General features: G+C 38.8%; 1 protein-coding gene across 1 annotated transcript in view; it reads right to left on the reverse strand.

The window, feature by feature from the left end:
* Positions 1 to 2,636: 2,636 nt before the first annotated feature.
* LOC126298301 (uncharacterized) overlaps positions 2,637 to 17,492 on the reverse strand; it is a 51,950-nt gene continuing 37,094 nt past the window's right edge. Inside the window, exon 2 of the mRNA XM_049989598.1 lies at positions 2,637 to 2,917. Coding sequence (XP_049845555.1) covers positions 2,637 to 2,917 — 281 coding nt within the window. The remainder of the gene's footprint in view (positions 2,918 to 17,492) is intronic.

A 17,492-nucleotide genomic window follows, 5' to 3' on the forward strand; every position in this document is an offset into this window, starting at 1 on the left:
AACTATGCTTAGTTATATATAACGCTGTAAAAGTATAATTACTTTTAATTTGAAACGTTTCCAGTGATCAGATAGTTCCCCTATCTACTGAGAAATCTTTCACAGTTTGTTTCTGAACGTGATTTATTGCGTTCTCTTATATCTCTGTGTGCCTCTCTTTTAAATTTCGTTCAAGTACGTTGCTGCATAAAACTCCGTCTACATCCACCCTTTACACGTCAGTTATTTTTTAGCCTCACATTACATGCAATATTCTGCTACTTCCTCATCACAAATTTCGTTTCGAATCGTCCATTGGAGATGGGAACTTAGAGATCTACATCGGCTTTGGGGTACCCAATCAAAGACAATGGTCCTGCACCTGTGTTTTGTCGTTAAATACCTTGACAATTATTTATGAAAATCACGAGCACAATTAAGTATTTAACATAGCTATCCCATCCACATTTTATATCCTACTTAGGAACTTCAGATTTTGATAAATAAACAGTCGTCATCGTCTGCGTAGGATTTGATTTAAATGTATTGTGCTGTCCGGTATTAGACCACGCGCTCATCTTCAGCGGTTCACTGTACGTATCATTATGTTACATAAACGGTATTTAACACATGTACTGTAAGCATTAGTGTCCACATGTGTGGTAGCATGTGCTTCATACTGTTGAGAACAACGTTCGTGTAGTTGGCCACCGTTTGTTTTTAACAACGTGAAGCACGTGCTACCGGACAGTTACATATGAACATTTGCAGCACGTGTCTTCAAGAATTTCCATAGGATATAATTATGTTTACTATGCGTCGCTCTAGCCGCATAACGAACTTTAAATGATTTCTATGTGGTAGATGTCGACATTTTAGCGATCAAAAAACCAAATTCCCGAGTTTCATACTAGCTCCAGAGCACTAAGTGTGTAAAAGATTTGTATCGAACGTATACCTGCAGATATCTTTGTAAGGAGTATGGTGACAAATATAAGATGCGAGAACTTACTTATTTCTGCAGATAGCGGTCGAAACAATCGTCTCATAATTTCATCATTTTTTTCCGAGCATATTTGATGTAGCGAGTGTTAATTAGATTTATAGTACTATCACATGAGGCGTCACGAAGGAACAGCTACGATACGTCACTGAGTATCCTTCGTGTATCCACATAAAAATTTGTACCAAACTGGGAAGCTTTATCAACAGTTAGAAAAAAAGTTTCACGCGAGCGAGACAGTTGGTCAGTAGGTCCAACAGATACCGATTGACTCTGACCCGAAAGCCCTATTGAACTGCCTCATCTCCTGCTCCGGAAAGTAATCACCTTCCCGTTATTAGGTTACACACTAATTCCCCATCGGCTGATCGTCGACGAGGGCTGATACGTGTCGCAAGATTGCCCTAGAGAACAAGGACTACCTATCTTTCCCTCGGAGACATCGGTCGAGTCCTATGTGGCATCCCCTATCGTCGTTATTAAAGACATTAGTGTGCTTCATTTGCAGGTAAAGGTATCGCACAAGGACTAGATGCTTTCTGAGATATGTTCAGCATATCTTTCTGTGTTTGTTTGCAGGTAATACGCATAATTTTATTTTCACGTGACGCGATCTGTAACACGGTAGTTACTTTAATGTCTTACTAACAAAAATATGTTTTGTTACCTAACACACAATCGTACCTTACACAATACTATCACTCTACATCTGAAATACTAACCTCTAAAATAAAAGATTGCTTTTCTGGCACAGACAACAATTTCGATAACATTAAGAAAGTATTAAGGGCGTAAAAATTTTGTATCACGCAATGATAAAAATATCTTTACGTATGAGAGTAATAAATCTTCATAAGCAGCTCAAATGTCGTTTCTTCTAAATCTACTGCAAGATGCTGTAAGCGATACTCTGTCTCGTGATTTCGAATAAAAGAGGCGGCTGATATTCGTGCTCCCTGCCTCATCCAGAGCCCTTGTTCCTTGGTAATGACAACGATAAAGTTTGATGTATCAGGCGACTAAAATGTATGAAGTCCTGTGGGATACATTTTTATTAATGGTCTGAAAAGGCAATTGTTTCCTTTTATTACCATTAGATACGTATGAGATTAGTTTCATGCTACCCAAGTGATCCATTCATGGTGCAGAATTTATTTGTCCTCCACTACAGCATTAGCTCAGTATTGTTGTATATTAAACTACAATTATATATCAAAATGTATAAAATGTCTTCAGTAAACAAGTTTTGATTCTCCTTGAAAAAGAACCGAGCACTTAGGACTTTTCCAGTTATTTCTGTATTTTTCTAAATGCCACTTTTACAAACCTTAAGCATCTCCAATGCGCGAATGGAATAATAAGCTACTTATTAGACATACTTAGAATCAACTAGCTATGTGTACATCACAGTCACTTTCTACACCACTCCTTGGCCGAGGTCGCACTGCTGCGACGGCGCGCAGCTTCTGTATCCGGTTGTATGAGATCCGAAACATAGATCATCAGATAGTTTATCAGCGCCCCAATAAATATCAGACGTTATGGTAGTGCATTATAGGGAGTAGCAAGACAGGTTGGTGCTTCGGCCTCTATATGGGAACGTTAAGCTTGAAGGCCCCAGCGGTGCTTGTAGAGAGAAATACTTTAGTTACTATCAACAGGTTTCTTCTTCTTCCTCTTCTTCTTCTTCTTCTTCTTTTTCTTCTTCTTGTCTTCTAAGGGACTCGAAGCTCGCGTGCCTATCCAACATGTAACCGCCGAATGCTTCTATCTTGTGTGCTGCTTTCAGCCAATTGTTTACGCCCTTCCCTTCGCATATTGTGTTAATTTCATTTGCCCATGTTGTCCTCGGTCTCCCATGTGGTCTCTTACCAAATGACTTCTCGATTGATATAGTTGAAACCACTAAACCTTCTTTCATTCTCATAAGATGGCCTGGAATTTGTTATGCTTTTATTGTTGCTTGTTGTTGTGTCTTCTCTTCCAGCTTTGTGATTAATTATCATATTATGGGGTGAAGATTTTCCTATAACCTTTGTTTTCAAATACTCATAATTGGTGTTTTAGTTGAATTCCATGTTTCTGCTCTATGGGTTAAGATTGGTCTGATGATTGCGTTATTAGCTTCTTTTTAGCTTCCCTGTCAGCAGTTTAGACATTAGATGCTTTTTTCCTAAGTAGTAGGCTTTATTAGAATTTTGTAGTCTCATTTTTAATTCTACTTTTAGTTTTATGTTTGACTATAACAACGAAAAACACAACAATATCTTTAACAACCATTCACTTTAATCAAAACAATTTTATGGCATCGCATCAACTACCTCATAGTCATAGCAGAAGTACATGACAAATCATGTTCACTCTACGTAAGAATAAATACCTTTGGATGTTCATCTCACTTTGCTATATTCAACCACCAAATAATGAGCTCACTTCAGATTACCTTTTTAGTAACAGGATTATCTGTCTCCACAGGCAAGTTTGATAATGGACAATAGTCAGCTGGAACACTATCCTAAGATATCTAATAGTAACGCTAACGGCAGAAGACAGCCTCATTAGAATTTTAAGTGTCTGACATTGCACATTGGGTGTTCCAGCTGTTAACGTCCTCGGCAATTGCAAATCCTGTAATATGCACCATTGACACTCACCATTTATACTCATGACAAAATTTGCACGGAACATCATTTTTATAGCTTCTTGCCAAATATTTATCGAGGTTGTTTTATGACGGTTATAGAAATACACTAACACGAAAGCAGTTATTAAATCACACTACAGACAGATGCAGCAGAATGACGCTGTTGCCTGATACGGTAGGATGCGTTTTGCTGCATCATATTTCTGCACCACTCGCTCAATCATATGTTCACATTGCTAGTGTGTTTGGCTGGAAGAGGAAGGAAAGGTGGTGAAGCACAGTTATTTTCTGCTCACATTTATCAAAAGCTAAGTCCAAAACTTATCCGTAGTGTCTAATGGAGTGAGAGCACATAGCGATTCGCCCGCCGGATAAAGCTCAACGGCCCTCTGGTGTCTAGAGAATGGGGAAACATTGGGTTTCACTCTTTCTTCCTCGATCCCTCCCTCTCTTACTCTTTCTCTCTCTCTCTCTCCCTCTCTCTCTCTCTTTCGCCGTCATCAACAAGACGAAAAACACGCTGTACTCTACATTCGCTCAACAGAATCGCCTACAATAAACAGTTACATTTACTGCTCCAGAAACGCAATCCACAAAGTATAATTCTTGCATCTGGGCATGAGCCACACTTAATTGCATTTCAGTGAGGAAAGTAATTAATTTGGCGCAAACTAATTTGCCCGACCAGCCACTTCTGTTTTTATTTTATTTATCCAAACATATTCATTAACCATAGCATTATTGACAGGTTCGCCAACAACCAAGTAATTCTTGGAATTTAACTTTTCTACAATATCTTTTGTTGTAATCGCAGTGTGTGAGTTAAAATTTCATAACAAAATAATTGGCACGTTGATGTTTCTACTAATGTCAGAGACTGTATCTTACGCAAAATGTAAGATATATGCGTGACACAAAGTTTTGCGGAAAAGCTTTGCCGATTAATAGAACAATTTACGTTAGTTCAGTGAAATACTATAAGATCTATCGAAATGAATATTGTCAGTAGAGCGTAACATCACTTTCTTAAACATTTCGTCGTTAGAAATGATTTCTAATTGCAGAAATTATATATGCATTCACATATATACCAGCTCTGTATAATTTCAGTAAGCTCATTTTTATCGATGCCATGTGAGAAATGAATGGCCACCGAAGTCACAGGATAATGTAGCTGTCCCTTAAAGTAGGGGTTCGAGTTCTGCCATAGTTTATTAGTATTTGGCAGATTATCCATAATGGCAACTTGTTATTTTTCAGATCTTCTCCATTATTTTCCACAGATAATAATTATTTCTGGAAGTTTCAATCATCCATCGGACAGAACTCTAACCCAAGACCTTAATTTTGTGAGTCACCTACGCTACCCGACGATTACAGGTGCCGGCCTTTCTCCACATAGCATCATTAAAAATCTCCTCATGTTCTAATTAACACTGATTACTTCACACAGTAGAAAGTAACCGTCACTGAGATATTGGCGTGTTGCCACAGGGAAAGTTTCACCCCTGAATAGGTAACAAGTAAAACGGCATAACACCTAAGTTGGAAAATTAGAGCCCTGTTTCATATTTATCAGAACAAGAGAACCAGCAGCGCGAGTGACTCCTTTCTTCTGTTGCCAGAGCTGCGGGACAATATTTTCTAGGACAACAGAACTGGCAGCAACAGGATTTCATCGAGGCAGAAATGTCTGACGTAGCCATCCATCAGAAACACTGACAAGGCACGCGTATTTCTGGTCACGCGTTCCTTGGTAGAGTTCCCGTATACGTTTACAAACTTCATAGGCTTCAGTTCAATAGTGTGTGACGTTATTTGTTCGATATACTTTGCTGATTTTCTCTTATTTGAACTGTGGTAAACAGTGAAAAAAAAATCTTCTGCGCCGCACTGTTTTGGACGGACGTCATTTGTCGTTAACGACAACCATTAATTTCGCTGGCCCTATTGAAATGTGGCACTGCTGCATGTATTGCACGAAGGATTACATTGAGCTGTGCTCTTTTTCACTTCAGTTAAATTACAAAAATCATACTATATGCTGAGACTGCTGCCTATCTATCAGACCATCAAATAAGTAAATGAATGTACTACTTCGTGTTTATTCTAAGTACAAGGGGTAGTTAGTTATAAAGTTCTAATTATTATGCCAAAAAATAAAGTTACATTATTAATTGTTTTTGTTTGTAGGTATATGTCTGCAGTGCTACTGCCAACCGAAATTCCCACGCCACGATACTGTAGCACGCGGATACATGTTCAGTGTGTACCAGGACTGCAGACATGTAAATCAAAACAAAAAAATAGTAACGTAACTTCATTTTTTCGAGATGATGATGAAAAATTCTTGACTACATCATTTAAAATTTGTAGAATCTATGTGAGGCAAAAATGTCTTCGGTTGTAACAAAAATAATGTTTGTTGAGAAAGAATATCTTCCTTCTCTACGAATATTGGACTTGATGTAAAGAGACCCTTGGTAACTAAGATAAAATAGTTATGAATGCATTAGACTACACAGACTTCTCTATAATACTACCTTTACCAATAGAAAGACCATTGCTGGAGTCACTGTACACGGATGTTGATGTATAAACGATGAGTTAAGTTGTACAATGTTGAAACGGATCTAAGAAGATATTGTGACACAGGCTGGGTGTCATTTTCATTGTTTTTAATAATTTCTCCAAACTGGGTCCAGAGGTTCTACAAAATTATTGAGTAAAGTCATTTTATCCTTTGTACTGATGAAGTCGTTTGATCAACAATTATTAACTGCCTCACTCAAGTCCAAAAGAACCTGCTATGTGGATTCCCCTTTGTATATTCTAATTCTTATGCCCAATGAAGAACGGCAGAATTCGTGAGTGGAATTCCGTTGTGGATACCTAATGACTGTATTTGTAGGTAAAAGTCCGCACCGTCAAGAAATTTACATTGGTGGTTAGCCTGGAAAGGATACACTTCGCCTCATGCAGGTAACTGAAGAAGGTGGTAGAAATAGAACTAGTGACCCCGGTTTCAAAGGCATGCTTTAGCAGCTGACAGTGAGCTCTGTTGAACACCTTTACGTCCAGTAAAGCAGAACAGTTACACCTCAAGTAGACTGTGAACCATCGGATGATCTCTATGTTGATTTACTATTGAAACATAGTCCCACCGAGTTTACCAGATAATTTCTGTTACACATTACCATTTGTGTTGAGATGAAAAGCTGTAACGCAGCAGTTACTAGTAAAATTGACAGGGAAGCACGAAAGACCCAACACTAGTCAATCGTCAGTCGTCCAACTTACGTCGTTATTAGTTAAGAAGTGTCCTACTTTGAAACAGAAAACCTTTGGCTAAAATTATAGGACCAAGAGACAATTCAGAGCTGCTGCGCAATGTTGCAAAGCTTTCATGCATTTCATATATACCAGGGGCACACTTTAGATACGACTCAGATTGATTCCATGAATCTGGTTGAATTAATTTTTTCCAGAAATACAGTCGAGCATACATTCAAGCTTCATGAAGGTACATCCTCTTTAAAGATAAGGGTACATTAAAAAGAAACTCAGAAATCAAATGAAAGTTTGGAACACAAATTGCTCTTCACAATACATTACGTGTACAGTTCTTAGTTACGAGCATGCTGCTATGTTACCTCGCCCCCTCCTCTCCACCCTGTTCATGAAATTCAACAACATTCCTTGAGAAAAACAAATCCAAACGGGAAGAAACCTGTGTCAGTTTCTAGCCATACAATTCGACCTGAATTGCAAAAAATCTCGAAAATTACGAGAGCACATTCTTTCTCAATCAATAATAAACATCTTGAAATTCGAAAATTCCTCATGCCGTGTTAGGCCACAGATACCTTTACACGTACTAACGAAGACAAAATTTTGATCGCCTAACTAGAGCACAATAATTCTATGAACTCTCGGCTGAACTAAATGTCCCGGAGTGCCGCACTGTCGATTTGGCTAATCTGTGAAAATTGTATTAATTTACTTGGTAAAAGGGCTAGCACAACATTACCACATAGTCTACAAGGATTGTGAATAATTCTGACTCATAATATATCTATACTGCGAACCACTGGAAATTCTGTCTGACATAATCTTTAGCGCGACTTCGTCTCTGTTTTCCTAAGTCAAGGCCAATAAGAAAACGTCATAACGAAGGTGCAGTATGACGTTATGTTTCTTTGTATGTTTAAGGTCGTGATAAAAGCAATTTCGCACGGAGCTCCCATTCAGGTGGTAAGAGACATCAAGAAGTACATGCTGCTGTTTTACGGAAGGAACAAAAGGTATATTTGTTAAACAGCAGCCAATTTAAATTTTCTTAACCGAAAGATGTTTTTGTCACAGGTAGCCACATAACAAATAAAGTCATATGCCATTCAGGATTTACGTCTTTCCCTACATCTGCGCTCCGGCAAGCCACCAATTGATGTGTAGTGAAGGGACGCTGTTGTACCTCTGCTGTTCTATTTGCGAACAGTATTCTAGAATGAAGACCGTGGCACCCTCCAGTAAAAAAGCACTCCGTCTTCGGGTCACAAGTGGCCCATCGGGACCGTCCGACCGCCGCGTCATCCTCAGTTGAGGATGCGGATAGAAGGGGCGCGTGGTCAGCACACCACTCTCCTGGTCGTTATGATGGTTTTCTGTGCCCGGAGCCGTTACTATTCGGTCGAGTAGCTCCTCAATTGGCATCACGAGGCTGAGTGCATCCCGAAAAATGGCAACAGCGCATGGGGACCTGGATGGCCGTCGATTGCTAGAACTGGCCAAAAGAGAGTCTTTCCAGTGACCGAAGCAGTGCGTGAATTACACCTCCTTAGAATCCTTCCAATAAATATGAGGCTGGACCCCGATTAGATTCCTATGGTTATTCCATTTTAAATCATTCCAGACAGAAATTGCTAGACATTTGAAGCTTGCAACGATTACAGCCACTAATCACCGACCGCGTAGTCAGACAATATCGGATCCAGAAACATTTCTTCTCTGCTACGGAGTGCGTGTTAATTTGAAATTTCCTGCCACATTAAAACTATGTCCCGGACCAATATACAAACTCGGAAGCTTTGCGTTTCACTGCCAAGTACGCTACCAACTGAGCTATCTGCACACGATTCTCAACTCTTCCTCGAAGCTTAACCTCTGTCAGGAAGTTTGAATCGTTTTGCATGCGTATACGACCTTACAGCTATATCACGTGAACTCACTTGCTCTAATTCCGTTACTAGGTTACTTTAATTGATCCTCACAAAAACATGTCGCTAGACTGTGCCACGAAAAATACTTGAGCGGGTGGTGCTCATGGTGGTGCGTCTGGGTTACAGAATGTGTCACGAGGCTGTAAGTATGGCGTGGGTACACAGGGCGCGCCCACTCGTGTATTATGGAGAGCGAGCCCGCAGCAGCCCGTGTTTGAACAGTTGGCGGCGCGCTATTCGCCATGAACGGCGCTCGTAGCCCACGGCGACAAGCGAAAAATTCAGTGCGCATCGTATCACATCGCGGCTATTTATACCTGCCGAGCAGTGTGGCCACAGCTGCGAAATTAAAACGCTCTCTCACTGTCACGAGCCTTCTGAATTTGATATTACTGGCATATTATCAATGTACAAAGTCAAATATCGGAGGGGCACGCGAACATTTATACAACTGAACTCGCAGTTTCCCACCGCCGACGCTTTCAGGCGAGTGTGGCTATTTACAACCCTTTGCTGGACCCACATGCAAGATCGCTACTATCAGTCAATGTTCTGAAAGTACACCGTCCATTCACACAAAACTTTTAGTACTGACGTATTACCTGGTGAATTTAAAATCAACATGCGACGGGTCTTTGATCATACGTGGAGAGAAAAAAAAAGATTTCTACAATTTTTTAAAGCTATCAATAAGAATTATTAAATTCAGTAAATAAAATTCCACCCCTACTTCAAACACCTGAAACATCAAGCACAGTCGATCACAGGATCTCACATCGTGTGACTCATAACTTTCGTTCTGTTTTGGAGCGAGACACAGGTTCCTCTTACATCCTGATAGTCGTCGTCTTTCTCTACCTCACATGTGTACAACACTGCAGGCGTAATGCGGAGCAGCATTTAATATGCTTAACGCAGTGCCAAAACCAGATATGCCGCAATGCCCAGAAAACAGAGAGGTACAGAGTTTAGTGTACAGTCTCAATTCAGCGTTACAATTTGTAAACGATTAAATTGCTAAATTGTAACTTGCAAGTGAGACTGTATACTACATACTACATTCTATCCACTCGCTGTTGCCAGAACAACATTTATTAACAAGAAAGGAAGGTACGACCAGTTGTCAAAATGTTACCTAAATCCAAAGCGACACTCTAGATCCCGTGAAATTACGTAAAAATAAATTGCATAAGCAACGCATATGAGACAGCTGACCTTTATATTTGTTTCGCCTTGATGATTTCAGGATTTTATTATCCGCGTGTCAAATAAAAACCAGACTTTTTACCCTGAAGTTGTTGAATATCAATAGATATCGAACGATGATTTCATTTATTTATCCCCCGACGGTGGTTCAGATTTTATACTCAACCATTTTCACTGAATGTCAGAAACGCAGGATGCTTTTATCTGCATTAACACAAAGACACGCAGATGTTCATTTTTTGTTGTATTCATATTTCAAATAGCCCTTTACGCAACTCGTGCATCCATAAAGAATTTGCGTAAAACTGTGAGCAGTCGTAATCGATTTTATAATCTTTCATTTTCGAACTTTACCTTTCCGAGTATTTTCAATAGGATATTCGCCTACGAAATTCATTTGCTGGTCCCTGGTATTCCAAGATGCCACAATGGAATTGTTCGACTTTGTTTCATGACTACTATTTGTTGACGCGCAGAAGTTAAGAAACCACTAGTTGATAGCAGTAAATAAATTTTTAGGATTATAAGGCACGTTTGTTGCCAGGGTGTTTGATGTACAAGGGCACGAGTTCAGTTTCTATCCTACTGAAGGACAGTACATGATTTACAGCTCCAGAGTGTTTTAAAACATCTTTATATTTTCCATATGGAACATGATTTTAGCTGAGAGGACAGGATTTTGAGTACTTTCGTTGCATGCAGAAGTACAGTGTGAATCTATTGATTGGTCCTGGTTTCCGAAAAAGTCACTGTTCTGCGGGATATTTTTATGCAAGCTGTTCTATTCCACTTTTAATAAGTGGAAAAATAAATGGTGACATCCAAATAACAGATTTCTTTTAATTTTTCTGCATAGGGGTACGTACGAGTAGGGGCTTACTTCACATGCAATAGTACTCGTCCGAGCAGCTATAGATTCTTCCAGTGTTACGCTGTTTGCTCTTCCACAACGTCAACTTTCTAACTTCTGAACAACTGTAACTACTTCCCTAAGAATTAAATATTTTACATTCATCCACCAAAGAAGTGTGAAAGACGTATAATACGAAGAGTGTCTATTGGAGACCTCAGCTACACCGGGTAATTGATGCACTTCCTCATGTTTTTCAAAATCCTTCTTATGAGACAAAGGAAATGATTTCAGATAGTACAAAAACGTATTACTGAAACAACAAATACATGTTGCTGACAAGTTAGCAGTACAGAATGAACTGCAAGCCTACTTATGTGTCACTAGAGACAGCAGGTGTAAATCTTAAGACCCTCTAAGAGTCTTTCCTTAGAATTTGTTTCCTCTGAAACTGCGTAGTTAGTGATACATTCCTACAAAATCTGTATATTTCGTATTACAACTTCCAGACTTAATGTTTCAGTTGATAACGCATTGTATATTTATTACTGAAAATAACATAAGCTTTTTGCTGTAAGTGGAACGTTACTATAATAATCGACTAATTAACGGGAATAGCTTTCAGTGAACTGAGAGAAAAGTGCCGCAGTCAAAGGGAGGCCATTCATTCCAAGGCTCTGGTTTCAAATCCCCATCTTGAAACATAATTCTGATGCTGGTTGGATTCTCAATTTGCTGTGTAGATGTGTCTAATTAGAACTTTCAGGAAACACGTTAGGTGAAATATATGTATACATACTGGACTTGAATTAGGGAGGCGTGTGATTCTATTCTGATTCTGCCCATTCGCATTTAATTTTTGGTAGCTTTTCCTGAGTTGATTAAAATGAATGACGAGAGAGAATTTTGGGAAAAGTCTGGGATGATTTCCAAATTTCCAGTTCAAACGACGTCCGCCAGTGTTAGCCCTCCGCCTATAACGTCGCCGGGGGAATTTTAACTCTGGTTCTTTCTTTACTTTAGTTCGTCAACAGGGCCAAGAATGAATATTTTCCCAGCTCTTGACATGTGAGTTATTTAGCCCAGACGTGAAACGCTTAAGGAACGTCGAAGTAATTGGAGCGCACAGACATGCTGATGGTGATATGGTACACACCATTTGGGACCAATTATCCATCGTGAAATGCAGGGTTTCGTGGTATTATTTTTGAAAACTTTAAAAACCATAAAATTCAAGTCATTATGTTATTAGTGTTATTCGCCACTTCATGGAAAGACAAACGTCTTCGAATGAATGTAAATTAAAGTTTTTAAACAGTAGGTGCTGTAATTAGTCTTAGATTGGTTAGGGCTCGAGTCTCAGTCTACAAATTAGACGGCATCTGATGCAGCTAAACAGTTTTCACTATCAATAATATTGCAAACGAGTATGTTGCAGAAAAGGTAGAATGAAAGTCAGTCTCACCATTGCAAAATTCAGTGGGCAAATTGCTTAAGAGAAATGGTAATAGTAATAATAATAGTAGTGATAACATATAAAAACATTTGACGTAAGTATCAATGTGTATCGTTCGGTTCAGTCACCTCTGGTGACACAGGTTAACACACCTGACATAAATTTAACTGTATGGAATGATACAAATAGTGCTGTTATTTCCAACCAGTCTATCACAGCATACTGTCTCGTTTGCGCAACGTATTTCCCACAAAACATCTGTGTGTTCTATTTCTAAATACTGTGTAAAGTGAGAGTATATACCTTAAAGATATTGGCTAAGAGAGAGAAAGAGAGAAGTCGGGCTTATCGAAATTATATCCACCTTCTACCGTATTTTCTCGATTTAGTCAGTATAAAGAGTTTGGTAATGGTCTGATACCAAATAACAGAAACATTTTGTTGAAACCGTCATGAAGACGCAGTACCGAAACCCTGAAAACGACTTTTTTGCATTGAAATTGTTGACTTCATCAGTTTCCATGTTTCATACAATTAGAAAGTAAATGTTCTACGCTTCCTACCACAGATTACTGAATAATAGTGTATATGAGACCCTATCCTTTGCAACGGACTCTATCTGCAACGCCTATTGCCTCAGGATCTATTCCCGTGAAGTACTACCAGCAATAACGTCCTTTGTGAACTCTCATGCACTATTATGTGTCTGCTAATATCGCCCTTCTGCTTTTAATGCTCCTTTTTCTCCTGTTTTCTCCTACTCTTCTTTCTGTTTCGCTCTTCGTAATCCACAACATTTTTGCAAGCACTTCTGAATCGCAGTTGTCACTTTTCCTCTGCCTCTCCTGTCTATCATTTTTCAAATGCACGAAAAGCAATTCTCCAGACATATTCATTATTTTGTTTTTGTTTCAATAAACAAGTTTCATCTCTAATATCAGAAACGTTCGTGATCCTACATGTGCGACAAAATAAATTGGTCGCCCTCGAATTGTTTCAGTTTTCGATAGCTAACTTCGGTTTGAAACCTTTTCATTGTTTCATATAATTTAATTGGCTCTTAAAACCTTCTATCAGGTCTGTCTTACCTTCTGTGTCTCCAAATTAGATCATACATGAAACTGCCCTATGTATCTTTTCGCCAGTGTGCGTTTGTTTCGAAATGATAATTACTTAACTCTAACTGCAGGTTTTACAAAATACTGGATAATACTGCCTCTGATTTCTATTCTTTTTGCTTTTTAGATCTCAGTTTTGAATTTTTCGCTCATTATTTTTCTGTATACTGAATTCCCAGATTACTTGAAACTGAATTTCATCAGAAAGCAATGGGAATTTTGAACAGCATTAAATAAATTTTACCCATTGGGCAAAATACATCCACTGCTATGTACTCACACTTTCAGTCATGGCGTCTCACAGATGTGATAAACTCACATCTTCGATCAGATTTAAAATTTAGGTAAAGAAAATCGCTAGGCATGGAATTCGTCACTTATTACATTTATATAATGGCAATTTTTATCTCGTTCTCACATTTCTTGCATATATATAAACAAGACACTGTACAGAAAATATAATTCGCTTGTTCTGTACTCTGATGCAGATCGTCGATTAGTTGGTATTCGTCTACAGTACGCTTAACCTGCTTTGATATCTCGACAATAATCTCACAAACTAAATTGAGATATTTTATTAGTCACTGGGTGCAACCGCTGCAGAAATGAGTTTCCGCTGTCTTGTATTACAAACACTGCTACTAACGGCTGCCCTCGGTATAAAATAAAAAACCACGGTAGTTGGGGAACGTGTTTGATACTTGCATAACGTTATCAGAGCCACAGTGCTCAACAATTAGAATCGAAAGCTTCTATAGCACAATAAAGACGCAACGTTCTACCAGTCATTTAATATGCGAATGAAACCCTGAAAAAGATGATGCGAAATTTAAAGCGGCAAAAACAACTGTGAATGCGAATCGTCAACATGACTCACTTCATTTTCTCCAAAGCCATAGCAACCTCTTGCAGCATCATAGATGACTAACGGTCAGTTTCGGTTTCTTTTTGTGTGAGACCTCTGCTGAATTTAGCTACTTCATACAGAAGGACCAGCTATTTTTAAATGAGAATTTTTTTGAATACTCGTGAAGTGTTCTGTTTAGTACCTCCGCTAAATTTAGACTGTAACTAACCTACCAATAGTTATCGCCTTTAAAAGTGAGAGTCTTTCGCAGACAAGCCAAACATTTTCATTCCTGTAATCGTTCGTTACGTTCATTACTTTGTGTCACTTAAAGAAAGACCCAAATATCGATTACTTTAGGCATGGGATTGTTAGTCTCGTTGTCAAGCAATAATGCGTCATTTTACTAAATTAATGTAGTATTTACTGGAGTGGCAAGTATAATATAAATTTATTGTAGTTTTTTGCGCGCAGAATACATATTTTTGTTCCGCAAAGTGAAATGAGTGTGGTAACGAGTGTGGTAACCGAATGTAGCCCAGGAAAAAGGGCGATCATAATGAAAACGATAAATATTTTTCGCTACCGGTGCTGTATGTTGTGCACACTCGCCACAAGCCACCCTGTGCCACGTTTCATCGTAACCTCCCCCTGTTCAGTGCAAGTTCGCCAACACCAACAAATTGCCTTAATTCCGGTGGAAAACAACACGTTTAGGAGTCTGCGCAACCTAATGCACCGATGGTGTTCCACTTGATTAGAACGGAACTTCTTACAGTTGTTGCGTAGTGCATCTGTAAGTGATCCGCTTCTACGGAAATCCCAGAGGGAATGGAGTATACTGGATTTAGAAGACTCTCAAAGCTAACGTGTGTCGAAACTGTTTCACGGAGGGGTGAAGCATTATCATTGTGGAACAGAACCCACTGAGACATCAATCCACGCCATTTCGATTTGATTGCCAGAGAAAGAGAATATAATAGGAGGCCTGAATATGATCACTAGAGGTAAGGTTCGAAGAAGATACCTTTCTCTTTCCAAAACATGGGCGGCATAACCTTCCGTACTGATAGCTGTGTTCGGAACTTATTTTGTTTGCGAGATTAGGAATGACGTCATTATTCACTCGCTCTCTCTGTTTCTAGTTAGTGATACAGCAGTCTCGTTTCGTACCCGTGTCTATTCTTGCGATGAAGGCATCACCTACCTGTTAGACAAATTGCAGAAGCTACCCACACATATCAAAACGTCGCTATTTCGCTTCAGAGTTCAACAGAGGGGCATCCGCCTTCGAGACCATGTAGAATTGGAAAAATCATGCACAGTGTGGCCTGCTAAACCGTCACCAACGTATACAGTTGCTGCAATATCATACATTGCCACTCGCCAGTTTCCCATCAGAATGGATTTAGTGGCTGCACAGTTTTCTGGGGATACATCAGCCACCGACATCTGTTTCAGATCGCAAACTTGCAACTATGGCAAACATGCATCACCATAATGAATCTTCATTCTGCGATAAATACTATTCGCTTTCATAACTTCAGCACGCAGAAGCTCCATGTTATTCGAGCAGGTTGCTGTCAAACTGTCCGTATTCAAGCTATTTTTGTGTGTCGGTATTTGTGCTTCTGTACAACGTTGCCACCCTGTCATAGTGTAAGGAAGAAACTTGATAAATTATAGGATACTAAAGATATTTATCAGTTACTTATTAATCGTTCACGGCTTTCATTTGGCTCACTCAGATATATTGACTCTCACGAAGCTCTGTTCTGTGATCTAATATATCTGTCAAATATCCTCAGTGACTGCCCAGACAAAATCTACACACCCCTAGCGTCAGAGGAATTCTGCATGCTGCTCTGGTAGTGGAGACTGTCAAAGTCAATAAAAAAATATTTTTTCACCATTCTTGTGATTAAAACTCTCTCTCTCTCTCCTCCTTCCTATACTTTTGTGCTTAACTTTCTTTTCATTGGAGACCATGTGCTGAAAACCTGAAAACGTTACGCGCGTGCTTGGTATGAAAACTTAAACAACTTTTCTGTATACAACAGTTTCTACTATCAGCACTGCTATTTTAGCATTTCTCATGTTAAATCACTTGTTCTGTTTTCCTTTCTCGATTTCTTTTTTTTTTTTAAGATATATGTTGCTAAGCATAACTTTACTCCCTACAGTCTCTTTTTCTCCAATACAGCAAGTATTCCCACTTTTCGTGTTTCTGGCATTCGCTGAAGAAGTCACCCTTAACTACTCCAGAATTTAATGATAATAGTTGAATATTCAGCTGCAATGTACTGATACTATGAAACCATGACTTTCAACGTTTATTTGATTATTCTCTTTAAACCTTCTCCTGCTCTTAGTCATGGATGCATCAAGTTCATATGTATTTTTTGTTTTATACTCCATTGCTTAAACAAACAGCTCCTTCGGAGAAAACGGCCAAATATTTATAACAAGCAAGAATGCAAATGCCATTTCTGGTAATATCTCCCTCGAGAATTAAATCTTTCTTTTTTTAATCAGACTGAAGTCACAAACAAAATATTATCAAATAGCAGGAGGCAACTCCGTAATTTCGCATCCCTAGCCAACAACACCACGGAGAACGCATATAACTCTCAACATTATTATCATCCATCTTATCATCTTCTGAGGGCTTTATCAGCCTGATATATCGATGTATAACATAAGATTTACATTCCTTGTTACTCCTAAAAAACAACAGTAGAAAACGCTTGATAAGACCGTTTACCTTATAGAGATTAACAAAGCAAAATTGTTAGAATAGATGCACAAAATAACTGCTTATAATAACTAATCTTCATTCACGACAAACTGTTTCGGCATTTATCGCCGTTGTCAAGTGTTTCGGCATTTATCGCCATTATCAAGTACGTGTAGACTGATGTGACGTCAATACTACGTCGTTAGTGAACTCTCTTACAACGGTCACTGGTTCAGTAAAATCGTAAATAATGTAAATATATCGAAAATAAAATGTTAATTATGGTGTAACAATAGTGTGACAGTTCCACTATACTTTCGATGTCTTATTAAAACAATGACCCTTATAAGACAGTTGACTAACGACGTCACACCAGTCTAGACATACTTGACAATGGCGATAAATGCTGAAACAGTTTGTCATGAATAAAGAT

This window comes from Schistocerca gregaria, chromosome X, assembly GCF_023897955.1.
Source record: "Schistocerca gregaria isolate iqSchGreg1 chromosome X, iqSchGreg1.2, whole genome shotgun sequence".
Classification (NCBI taxonomy): Eukaryota; Metazoa; Arthropoda; class Insecta; order Orthoptera; family Acrididae; genus Schistocerca; species Schistocerca gregaria.